At 39.7% G+C, this 13,612-nt stretch overlaps 1 protein-coding gene across 1 annotated transcript in view; it reads left to right on the top strand.

Moving 5' to 3' along the window:
- Positions 1–191: 191 nt before the first annotated feature.
- Positions 192–13,612, top strand: part of LOC140368302 (transmembrane protein 132C) — a 179,322-nt gene continuing 165,901 nt past the window's right edge. Inside the window, exons 1-2 of the mRNA XM_072455279.1 lie at positions 192–308; positions 824–1,017. Coding sequence (XP_072311380.1) covers positions 948–1,017 — 70 coding nt within the window. The 5' untranslated portion in view covers positions 192–308; positions 824–947. The remainder of the gene's footprint in view (positions 309–823; positions 1,018–13,612) is intronic.

Raw genomic sequence — 13,612 nt, forward strand, 5'->3', positions numbered from 1 at the left:
GAGGCAGTGCAGAGTGACTAACTAACGGCTGCCGGAGCGAGACACCGGCTGCGGCTTTGTGAACGCGGCTTTTGTGGAAGTTTTGACGCACGTTCGCATCACAGCGCGCCACTTGTCCGCACCAACCTATTGGAGCTCTACAGGAGAGGAAGGAGACGGCGGAGGGCGATTTTTTGTTTAATCAGGGCTGAGTGAAAGATAAGGGACTTTTCCCCTGTTTTTTGTTGAAATAACTCTTTTTAGTCAAAAGGAAGGATTTTGTTTTGGACGTTACACGCTGTGACTTGCTGCAGGCTGCAATAAACATGGTAAGAACTCCTTTTACGCACGTATAAATTCACTTATTTAAAGCATTTTTACGCATGCAACTGTCAAGAGAAGCTTTGAAATGCTCTAAAAGTGAAAGTAAAACTCTTATTTTGTTAGTTGTTAAATGTAAGCACTTAATCTAAACAGATAAAGCCAAATGTTCAAAAGGCACCCAAATAAACAAGTAGTGGTCTGGAGGGATTGGCTACATTTCCATCAATGCACAAATGAGAGTTGCCTACATTTCTGTATTTTTTTTTAATGAAACCACTTTTGTCATTCATTTGAAAATAAATAATGTTCTTGTTCAGATGTCTAAATCCCGCATAAATAGATGGTGTATTAAGATAAATTTAGGGGCTCCACAATCTTCGAGAGTCTAAGTTTTCTGTTTGTAAAAGTCAACAAAAGGAACGAGAATATCAACGCCACATAATCATGTCCCAAACAGCCTCCCATGGGGAGGCTGTTTGGGACATGATTGGGACCGTGTCCTTGTGTCTTTCTGTGACAGGTGGCTGTGAGCGGGCTACCACAATTAAGTTTTACGTGGAGAACTGACCACAGAGGATAAATTGTGTGCTAAGTCGTGCGGATTTCTGCTGAAGGAGCCATCTTCTCCCCTCTATTGACTGCAAATGAGCCCACCCCGAGGAGACATGGGGCCACTCCAGTGCGTTGGACTGGCTGCGCTTATTCTCTGCACAAGTAAGACTCTAAAGACATCACTCTGTTTATGTCATTGGGCTCGTCTGTCCATAACGCTGAGCAAGAATTATGGAAATGTAAGGCAACAGCCACGGTCACATAATAAAATAAGTTGTAAATGCATCAACCTTTTTACTGAATGATTTATTCACACCGGGGCAAATAATGAAATGCAAATCATTCCCTTTTAGCCAAGAGGACATATATAATTTATGAGACCTATAATTAGCTGTAAGCTGTTGTGACAGAATACAAAATGACATGTAATATTAACATGAATGAACTGTGACAGTCGCCTGCAGAGTGAGTGGGTTTTCGGGGTGTCGTGTGTGTCAGCCCCTGAAAATAGGATGCAGTTTGCGGAGCATAGCACTGCAGAGCTCCAGAGATGACAACAGGCTGCAGACTGGAGCTATGTGAGCGGAGGCTTTTCGTCTGAAGTTTATGGAGCTGTGCGGATAGAATGCTCCTCGCCCGGGCCCTCTGGTTATGTTTGATGTCTCACTGGACGGAATGCATGAAACCTGATTGGTTGCATGGACTGTGAAGGAGTAGGTCTTTATTCTGTTGGCTTTCTTTGACAATCTATTTTTGTTTTACTTTGGATCCACACAATAGTTCTTTGTGCGTCACTAGAATAGTTGCTTATATTTTTTGGCTAACTTGTTTCATTGTGGAAGGTTTTTTCATATTGTGTCTTAAGTGTAGATAATGGTTTGATTTAAGATGAACTCTGCAACTGCACATTATTATTGATTCACCCTTGGTCACACTCTATGCTGGTAATCTACAGTACTTCTTCCGTCAGAACTGCCTTAAAATTTACTGAGGAAAACGTTACTTCCTTTTTAAACATACAATCTGTAAGTGAAGTGTCTATTCCCGCGATACGATTACCTTATTAGCATATGCAATGGCGGTAGCAAGGATCCGCTGATCAGTTGTTGTCAGCGAGTGCTTTTTGGGTTATATAAATATAAAGCGCTGTGAAAGTTACTCCTACAATAAAAGTTGGATTAGCAGACTAATTGAACAAATGAGGCAATCAGGACCCCCCTTTGACTTTGCTATAATCTGTAATGGAACGCCATATTATCCTCTGTTCCATGTGAAATGAAAGACTAACACAAGTGGTGCTATGGTAACTGGAGCTTGTGTCTATAAAATCAACATTGCATTTTCATTGTGTCTTTGAAGCAGACAAATAGAGTGGTAACTTGTGACTTATAAAGTACTTTAGAAAAGAAACTCAAAGATTTACAGATAATTGTTTTCACCACAAAAAAGGCACTCCACAAATATATTGGAAGAGAAGAGATTGATCTGACTGGGTCTGGCCGGCCCCCTAATCCTCACAGGTGAGTGTAGAAAGAAAACAGATTCCTTCCTGTCAGTCAGTTCTCGGCGCGCACCGTCTCAGAGGATATTATAACTCTGAAGCCATCCGATTGCTTTCACCCATAGCTTTCTGGTTGTCTCAGAGTGTCCCCGACAGCCATACTTCACTCTTGGGACCTGCACACACTGTCATACTGGCCACCAGAAACACAGGCCACATATTCCTACAATGTCTCGTCAAAAGGGAACGTTCCTCCCACATGAAATTGACTGTGAGGTCTTTAGTTGTTTGTATTAAAACACCAGCCGACGCACTGAAGGAGCACACCTGAATTCAGACACTTCTTTCAATCCAACTCACATTTGCAGACAATATTTAATTTTTTTTTTTTATTACTGAATCTTAAATTGTTTTTTAGTCAAGGATTTCTATCTAATCTAATCCTTAGCCTTTCCTATAAAAACTTGCTGATCAGTTCATGATCAACCTGATGATTTGCTCATACCTCAATTGGTCCAATTTGTCAATGCATTATCACTTTATTTTAGAACTGTGGTTTATCCTGCCATAAAAGGCATTTTGTCAACTACGTAGGAACACTTCCACCCTCTCATGCTTTTTAATGAGCCTGCACTGTGAAGGCAGGATCGAGTTGAAATGTACTAAAGCAAACCACTTTTAGCATTAATTGAAAAACTGGTCTCTCTAACCACCCACACACTAAATATAGGTTCCACCAAGATTGAAAGTCCCCATGAATCAAGGTACAAATTGCTTTCACTGCCAGTGATGGAGAAAAAGAAAGTCACAACAGTTGTTAAATATTTACTCTGTAATAGTCACTATATCAGTCCTAACACATTTCTGTAAAGTTTAGAATATCTTTTGTCAGTTTACTCCTTTACAACACAAATCAGTACACACTTTCTCAGCATAAAGTTAGATAAAAGATGAAAAAGAACCCAAGCTTTGGCGGGATAAGTGCAGGCCGGTCAAGGAGTGAGGGGACCCGTTGTGACCCTGCATATTAAGGCCTGGTGTCTGCTCCAGCGTGTCCGGCGCTTCAACTTGTGTAATTCTGAGGTTATTGGCAGGGCAAGATACCCCTGGGCAGCTTGAAAACAGCATAATCCTACAGAATAAGGTTGACAGGGGGGATTGTGCATTTTCAAACTTTTGTTTTCTCCTAAAGAGTTCAAAAGGCGCATCCGTAAGCTTTGAAGTTAATTTCCACAATACAAGCGGTAGGATACTTGTTACTCTGGGCCATGAGCAGGATGTACAAATTGGCTTACTTTCTGAACTGTTGCACATCTTTCCCACAGTTGAGCAAAGTGTTTTGACTTTCTACAGGCAAAGGCAGAGTTTGATCCCTTTGAAAAGAACACACTATTTAGTTTTCAGAGCAGTATCCTCCTGCAAAAGCATGTTTGATAATCATTTGCCAAACAGAGTAGAAGAAAAGTTAAGAGGTGATGGATGAGGCTCAGCTTGGCCAGTGTCACTGCTTTACCCCCAGTCCTCGAGAGCAGCTGCACAGAAATGTTGCACCAAGGAGCTGTATGTCATATTAAAATGCAAATACAACTCGGGAAAGAAATAAGATGCATTTTCAAGCTGCCTACATTTTACTTAGACGGTATGAACCGAATTAAAAACATACAAACTCATATTCTAGATTTAGGCCTGTTCAACTGGGGGGATAAAAAAAAAATCATAATTATTTGGGTCATTATTTATATCACAATTACTTGAAACATGAATGTACTGTCAAAAGTTACGTGTAGAGGAAGAAAAGGGAATGGGAACACTTCCATGCATTCAGTTGTAGCAGTTTCCACTTCTGGATTTGACACTGCATTCATTCACTGGGCATAAAATCAATGGCGCGGCTGCTTCTATGCACATGATAAGGCATAGATTCAAAAATAATTCAGAGTTTGGGGTGTGAGCTTCAGACAGCATAACTTTTTTTAATTTCAGACAAAAGACACGGATGTTCTCTTTTCAGAAATCCACTGGAGAGAAAAGATTTTCCCCTGCGATTTGCTTTTTTTAATGAGATCAAAGAAGAGTGAATAAAAAGAATAATCGAAATGTGAAACATATAGCTTCATGTTTAGTTCTTTTCCCTGCATCTTGGGAAAAGTGAGAGAACCGTGTTGTTGTGTTACACTCCTGTCTGATGTGCTGGGACACACAATAACTCAGAAGCACACGTGTGGCTCCTGGTTAAGGCTCTGGGACATATGTCGCTTTACAGAGTAAAGAGTGCTGCCACACACAGGCCGTCTCCCTGGGCAAACAACTTCACAGTCATCCATCTGGGAGAGGATCGCTCTCAGCGGGAGGTCTAGAGACAATTAGCATAACTAACAGAACACTCAGTGCACGCCCGGCAAATCCAGGGAAATGAAAATGAACCTGCACAATCCCAGGGGAAAGGGAATGCTAAATCAAATTTCCTCACTTGATGTGTGAAAAACTGGCAGAGATCATGATTTTCCTTTGCCTCGCCATCTTAGCTCCCCACGGACGACATAGGTATGTGTTCTTCTCTGTAATATCTGCTGTTCAGGCTTTGGCCGCCTGCTGAGCTTGACAAAGAAAGCAGCTCTTTCTTATCTGTTTCTGTAAGAAAAGTAGTGCCAATGCTTGTCAACTTTAATGTGTGAAAGCTGCAGTATCAAGGCGGCGTGATGTCTGCAGCGATGGGGAAAGGTTCCTCCAGCCTGTGTTATCTGTCCAGGTCAAAGCAGCCAGCTATTGCCTCGCTGTTTTCTTTCTGCTGTAGAATATGACTGTGAAACTGTGAAAACAGATGTGGTGGACGCTACTAGAGTTCTCAATCTTTTCTGTGTTTTCTGTGTTTTCTTGGCTTGGTCAAAATTGGCATACAATTAGAAAAGTGCTTAAGATTCAAACGTTTCCAGACATTTTAATTTCCTTGATAGACACTTCAGAATCAGACACCTGGGGGCAAACCATTCCACACCTTCAAGAATGAAATTCCCAAAGCAACTCAATTCCCTTTCCAATTTTCAGCTACACTGCCTCAAGAGAGGTAAACATCGCTGAGTGCTCCAACCAATAAGAAAATGAATTTGCAATAGGACTTCCATCTTCCAAGCCTATATCCGAGGCGCTAATATTGTCACTCAGAAGCCCTTCATCCATATGGATAACCAGATTGCAACAGTCAGTGTTTTTTACTACATTGTTAGATACCAGAGTAAAAACTATTAACTTTGTTTGAGAAGTTATGCATTCTCTGAAGAATGATCAAACCCAGTGGAGATTATTTTTTAAATGTTCAGCAGCTCTCTGTGTAGTTTACTTGGCTGACGCATCAGGCAGCAGAATGAGACGTATATTGATCGATTTTTGGGCCAGAGGCCAAAGCTCAGCACCAAATTGAGCTTAGCCTTAAAAACTGTTATTGGTCTATTTGTAGTTAAACGGTAAATGTGCTGATGGCCTGTTTGTGGGTTCTATTAGAAGAGAAAATTGCAATATGTGCCACCGTGGAGCAGATGTCATTAGTGAATGTGAGAAAATCAGTCTTTTAATCAGGCCTTCTGTTTGTGTGCTTTCTCTGTAGCCATTGGAAACTAAAATGGGAACATGTTAAATCTCTGTTACATTATACACATTACATATTACATTACAGAATATATGCTCTTTACTTTAACTATGCTTGCTTGTATTCACTCAGTGATTGTATCTGTTGTTGTATTGCTAAAATGTTCAGTTTTATCATCTGGACTTTAAAAACAAAACGTTTCGACTCTCATCCAAGAGTCATTCTCAGTCTGCTAGTTGAGTTCGACTTGTTGAATGAGACTCTTGGATGAGAGTCGCAAGTTTTTTCTAAAAAACAGTCAACTGAATTTTTTCTACAATGGAACAACTAACCCTGGACGAATGAGGGATTACACCGGCTTATTGCTAAAATGGTTATGGTTGTCGTATTTTTAAATGGACAAACAATATTGACAGAAGAGTGAGAGAAGGGAGTTTGTGCCTCTGTCTGACAGTGTTGCTCAGTAGATGTTCTTGTTCAAATCTTTTGCCAAACTGCACAATAAAATGAACCCGGCCGGATGAATTATCGCAATATTTGTTTCACAAACCCTTGAGAATCCATCTGATCAGCTGGCAGCTGTGTGACTGACCAATCACAGCACAGTATTGAAGTTTGGGTGTAAGTCAAAAGGATGAACGTAAACAAACATAGCAACACCGACAGATGTACTTGGACCTGTTTTAGCAGATTTACGGACTGTTTTGTTTTTTAAAAACATGCATGTAAAAGAACTTTGTGTATTTCTCGATGAGGAAGGGGGGTTACACACCGCGGCGTCCAAAGCGTCCAGTTTACATTCAAAGTCTATATAAACGCAAACACGCCCTGCGTTTTCCGCGGCGCGATTTCTGCGTTTTTGCGTCGACCGCGGTGTGTCGGGGGCGTTTTGGCGCCAGACGCTCTCAACGCTTTGGACGCGCGTCCGAGGTGTCGAGAGCGTCCAAAGGGTCCGATGCAGAGATGTTCAACTTTGTCCAACTTTCTGCGTTGGACGCGGCGCAGCAGCCAATCAGAGATGACGCTCCAGTGACGTGCTACGCACGACCCGGAAATAACCCAAAACAAACCCCGCCACGAAAAAAAATAATCTTTAGACGCAGTTCTTGGAGCAAATCATGATATTGACTAAACTCTGTTCACCTCTGAAGTCTCTGCGGGTCCCAGACAGGCCCTAGTGCCAATCGCCTCCGCTTATGGACTTAAAGTTAATAAACCAAAGCCATGGTCGGCCATTAAACTCCATCAACACCACGAGAAAAGCAACACAGCACATCTCCTCCCCTGAGCATGTGCACTGGACGCCTCGGACGCACGTCTGCTGCCGAGTGTATTTTTCGATGCGCGTCCGAGACGTCTGTCTTTCAAATCTACAGGCGTCCAACTTCTGCGTCGGGCCTGAATTTGACGCAGCGGTGTGTACAAGGCTAAAGACGTCTGTGCTTGTCTCTGACTGGATTTAAAAACAGTATGATTTTTTGGCTTGTTCATGTTGTGACCCTTTGGCCAATCAAATTCAAATATTCATCATGATGTTATGCCTTTTTCCGACTGCTTGCAGGGAGAGCCAGTCCAGATTAATGTTGTATGGAACTCATTTCAGAATGATATATATACTGATCTGGCGTGAGCCAGGTTATAAGAAAAAGGCTTTGTTTATAATTGCAAAGACTTTGCTTTCATGTTCAGTGTCAGTGTTCAAACATTTGCATTTCAGCTTAAGGGGCTGTGCACAAGTGGGTTAGAGTTTAATTCCCTTCTTGTAGTACTTGTAGTACTTATTCCATTTGTTTAGGTGTGAATATATTGATAACTGGCATTTAAAATTCTGTTCTTTGCATTTGATTCTAACCCTACAGTGCTCAAAAGGGTTTTTCCTTGTAAGTGCTTTGGCGAAAAGAATTCCTACAATCTGCATCACTGATAACTGTGATAATTCTGTTAGTCTCACTATCATATGGAAACAGAGGTGAAATAGTCACACTCCCAGTTTACCGATACATATTCAACACCATTTTTTATCAAACTGCACTGGGTCAAAAATATCTAAGCATCATACAGAACTCTAATCCTCTGTTCTATCCTGTCTACCTCTATCAGATTAGCCTGAATACCTTGCACTAGCAACATTTTTGGGCTATAGAACGTTCCTGAATAAAAGCCGCACCAAAGATATTTACAAAGAAAAAATAGATTGTACATATATATTGTACATAATAAGCTGCAGGTGAGATATTTACACATGAAGACGGTCCACTGAAGTGAATTCTCATTTCAGTGTGAGGCGGGTTATTCACTGCAGACCGCTGCATATGTCCAAATTCAGTTCTTCATTAGACTCATTTCTCTGTGAATATGAGTCTGATTGTAATAAAACGTATCATACAGAAAACACGTTTGAACAGTCGCCTGAACAGTGCTTCCACTGACGTCTTCTTCTACAGTGTGTCAAAGGCTTCCGCTTCCTGCTAGTGTGCCCCCCGGTGGCAGTTAGCCAATAGAAATCTATTCATTTGCCGCACCGTTGTAAGGGTTGCAGGGTTCAAGGCATGGGAAAAAAGTAGTGGCTTATAGTCTGAAAATTATTGTATATTTGTATATATATGCCCAAAAAAAAGGTTGGTACTGTACTGTGTGATTAGGTTGGAAAAAGTAGGATTGTGTTTGGCGTCTACATTGTAAACTCTAAGGGCTTTAACATTTGAGAGAAGAATTTTAATTTATCCCAGAAAAAAAGATACAAGATAATATGTGTTGTTCTTTGCAGAGAACATTCAATTATCCAAACGATTGCATTCTTGGATAATTATTCCAAATCAATTTACAATTTCAATTTTGATTGCAATATAGTGCAACCCTATTTAAGAGGTTAATCTTAGTGTTTGGTGTGGAGGAGAATAATGGTTATTTCAATGTTTCAGTTTTCTGTCCAGTCCTGGTTGTGAGCAGTGCACTTTTTCGTGAGGCTGTGAGCGTGCCCAGGGCCAGATCTGGGCCTACTGCCTAAGGATGGATAAATCAGTTCTTAAAAAGGTCCACGTAGGGGGAGTTCAAACCTAGCCAAAGCCGTGGATTTAAATGGAAACGTGAAATCCCCTTTGTTTCGCTGTGGGCAGAGAGCAGCGTGGAGAAGCCCTGTGTGGGTTCTTGGTTTCCATCTCGGCCCTGTTGCTCAGCAGGACAGGTAATTGGACTGCTCTACAATTTTACTTTCTGTCCATGTCATTCAATTGGATATATTACTTGATATTTTGTGACAGTGACATCACACTGTCCCACAGTTTCCATGATGACACAACGCACATACATTAATACAGCAGGATAAATGTTAAGATGATCTTTAAAATGTATAAAAACAACACATTTTCAGGAGCTTGGGAACATTATAATTGATCATAGTCTTGTTTCGGTGTTTTATTTTCAACAAAAATCAAACACTGAAAAACAGTTGGCGAATGCTAGCTTATGACAGTATAGTTAGGTTTGTCTGTAAAAAGTTTGTATGTAATTACATTTTCATATTTTTCTAATTATATGTTTGTTTGGTAGATAAGCCCTATGATACATATTCAACAGTTTAACAGCAGTCAAACTATGGTTTGTGAAGAAAAATTAAACATGATAAAACTTGTAATTTTCAACAAAAACAGAATCCCTCTGTCCATGTCATCACATCACATTCCATCCAAAATACAGGGACAAGTCATACCCAAATGATAAAATTTTTTGACTGTTTAAAATCATAATAATCATCAATAATAAAAACTATTGTGTCTGCCCTCTTCCTGATTTTGCATGTTTATCACACTTAAATGTTTCAGATCATCAAACTGATTTGAATATTAGTAAAAAGACAACACAAGAAGAAATGAAATGCAGTTTTTAAATGAAACTTTTTAGTATAAAGGGAAAACAAAATCCAAGCAAGGCCCTCTGTGAAAAAGTAATTGCCCCCCTAATGCTAATAACTGGTTGGGTCACCCTTGGCAGCAACAACTGCAATCAAGCAATAACTTGCTATGAGTATTACAGGACTGGAATTTTGGCCCACTCATCTTTGCAGAATTGTTGTAATTCAGCCACATTGGAGGGTTTTACCACAAACTGCCTTTTTAAGGTTATGCCACTGCATCTCAATAGGATTCAGGTCAGGACTTTGACTAGGCAGCTCTAAAGTCTTCAGTTTGTTTTTCCTTCAATCATTCAGAGGTGGACTTGCTGGTGTTTTGGATTATTCTCCTACTGAAAAACACAAGTTTGTTGATTGTTGGTAGACTGCAGAATTCATGGTTCATTTATCAGAGTTTACCGAGTCTTCCAGGTCCTGAAGCAGCACAACAGTCCCAGACAATCACAATACAATTTGGAATGCGGTGTTACTTTTACGCCGGATGTAAAAGTTCAACTTTTGTCTCGTCAGTCCACAGAGTATTTTCTCATAATAAGTAATTTCTCATTTGCTCTGCAGCGGTTTTTGTCTTGGAACTCTGCCGTGCAGGAGAGCTTTCACTAGTGGCTTTCTTATGGTGGAGTCATGAACACTGACCTTAATTGAGGCTGTGCTCTAGGGGTAATTTTGGTCAGCCGGCCACTCCTGGGAAGGTTCACACTATTTCATGTTTTTGCCATTTACAGATACTGGCTCTCACTGTGGTTTGCTGGAGTTCCAAAGCTTTAGAAATAGCTTTATAATCTTTTCCAGGTTGATAGCTTTCAATTACTTTCTTTCTCATTCGTTTCTACATTTCTTTGGATCGCAGCATGATGTCTAGCTTTTGAGGACAGGTACTAGTTGAGTGTTTTCTAATCTAAACTTAGGTGTGATAAACCACAGTTAAATTATGTTTTAACTGGGGGCAAACACATTTTCACTCAGGGTCATGTAAGTTTGGATTTTGTTTTCCTTTTAAAAATAAAAAATAAAATATTTAAATATTGCAATTTGTGTTTCTTTGTGTTGTCTTTGACTAATTTTGATGTTTAACGTGTCACAAGGCCCGTGATGTTGTGAGCTGATTGCCCATGAATGACTACACTGCTAAATAGTGCAGGGCTATCTCGTAAATGAGGGAGGACTGGAGGACATTGGGACGTTGCCTGTGTCATATCTGCCGCCCATGTCCAACCAGGACAATTGTCAAGCCACTAAAATTATCAATGGGGGGAAAAATAGGCACATGTTATACAATGTGTAGTTTAATGTCACATGCACTTGTCATAAGTCATTTGTAATACAGTATGCAGAGACATTCAGCAAATGGTAAAGGCCTGGAAGCAAAACCAAACGCCAAGGTGGTAACAACCGAATGTGTGTTATAAAATCATGCAAAGTGGGTAAAAATTCCTTAAATTCATAAAATGGCCCAAGATTACTCAATTTAAATAATGTCCATGTTTTGGCATTTTTACCAATTCTGTGTTGATACAGTGTGACTGTAAGATAAACATGTCCTGAGATCTCAAACAACTCAAACAACAATACCTGATCCGATGTTCAGCATAAATGTTAAATAAGATAAGATAACCTCTATTTGTCCCACAATGGGGAAATTCCAATGTTGTAACACAGATTAGGCACAGAAGTATAATAATAACAACAAAACAGATCATTCATATTAAAAAAAAACAACACTCTTATTTACAGCTGTTAAAAATAATCAGGCAAAATACAAATGAGAGCCTTACAAACAAACACAAGACAGTGCTGTTCACGTCTTGCATCCAGATTACCATTCTAATTTAGAATATAATCGACAGTGGTGGGTTCTGTATCCTTTGCTTGTTACGGACCTTGTGCTGAATGATAAATAAATGAACTGAGTTCATAGGTTTTATGACTGTTGCTGTAAAACGCATACGGTATATATAATATCATCATAACCCAGAAGTGAGCGAAATCTAGCCTGCAGCAACTGTTTTCTACAATTAGGAAAACACTTTTTATTTCTAAAGAAGAATGACAATTGTTGGAAATTCTTGAAAACTCAAGCGACTGTTTGTCCTTTTTTAAAAAACGCACATGCGCACACTCACCCCCCACCCTCGGAAAGAACAGGAGGGTGGGGTGTTTATGCCTGACAGTGGACAACATGGATCCTTTGAGAAGTGTGTTGCTTTTGTTTGTTCAAATGCTTTTTTCCAAGGCTTAAAGGTAATTCCACCTCTTTGTCGGTCCACACGAATGAACTACCTGGCACCATGCTTTGTGTTTTGTGGAAGTGACGACGAGAAAAGGTTTGCTCTCATTTGATAGATTCGGTCTAACTTTTAGGTAAACACAGCCAACTATGGGTCTGACATGTTTATGCCTCCGCTCAAGAGCACAATTATACAGGTTTGTGTGGATGGACATATATTTAAAACAATTATGTGTGTACACAATACTTTTTATAAAACAAAGGGTGCGTTTATAAAAATACCCGCCTACTTGTGTACATGGCCTTAATATCATCCTTCACAATTCACACAAATTACTTTTTGTGAACCTCTTGTTTATTTTTTTCATGTTTTTTCTCATCCTTTATAATAGATGCAAACAAACATTTTAATCTTGGAAAATCTAAAATGTTATTTCTTTTGTTACAAAGACCAAACCATTGAGAACTGATGGTTAATCATTGAAAATTAATCATTTTCCATGGTGTGCTTCATTTTGCCTCCAGTCGCCTCCATTCTTTTATTTAATTTCTCATGCTATATTTAACATTATATTAATGGACAATATATACTGTTTTAATGATCAGTACAGAATGGCTTTAATTGCAAGTAGGCTGTAAGGCAAGGCAAGTTTATTTGTAGAGCACACACAGTGAAACATAGATCTGAGTGTCGTCTGCATAATTGTGATAGGACACATTCGCTACGTATCAACTGACCTAACGGCAGCATGTAGAGGTTGAACAAAAGGGGACCCAGGACTGACCCTTGGGGCACTCCACAGGTCAGGGTCATGTCGTCTGAGACACAGTTACCAATTTCAACAAAGTACTTCCTGTCTTCCAGATAGGACCTTAACCAGTTTAGGGCAGTGCCAGTGATGCCCACCCAGTCCTCTAGTCTCTGTAAGAGGATCCCATGATCGACAGTGTCAAAAGCAGCACTCAGATCTAACAGAATTAAGACTGAGGCTTTGCCCGTGTCAGTGTTCAGGCGGATGTAGGGGACATTAACTTCTGTGATGTAGCCTACTAAATCTGAGGTGGGTTTTCTATCTGTGTTTTGATTTGTCTCCTGCTTTGGTTGGCCTTTGCTGCTGCTCTTCAAAGACTCCTCAAGATTTTACTGGCATTAATTTATTTATACCTGATACATCTGCTGTTCTGATGAGGCTGTTCATTTGGCAACTGAGCAATGCTCTAATTACTTGGGTCAAAGAAAGTTTTCAATCCCATCATTTTATAAACTGTAAATATTCAAAGTTTTTAAATTGTATTTTTCTTTTTGTTACCATCTTCTACACATATTATCAATGCAATTAAAGTACAATTCATGTTTATCAAGGGAAGACATTTTAATAGCAGTAAAAATACATTTAGCTTTTTAAAAACATTGCTAGAAAAAGAATAAACTGAAATCCATCAAAAAAGCACACAAAAACACAACATTATGTTTTATCCTTATTAACAAAATGTCAAAGCTACTTTTCATGGACTATACAATAACCAGTGGCTATG

This window comes from Eucyclogobius newberryi, unplaced genomic scaffold, assembly GCF_026437365.1.
Source record: "Eucyclogobius newberryi isolate DKJ021-1_F unplaced genomic scaffold, fEucNew1.0.hap1 SCAF_2, whole genome shotgun sequence".
In the NCBI taxonomy this organism is placed as follows: domain Eukaryota; kingdom Metazoa; phylum Chordata; class Actinopteri; order Gobiiformes; family Gobiidae; genus Eucyclogobius; species Eucyclogobius newberryi.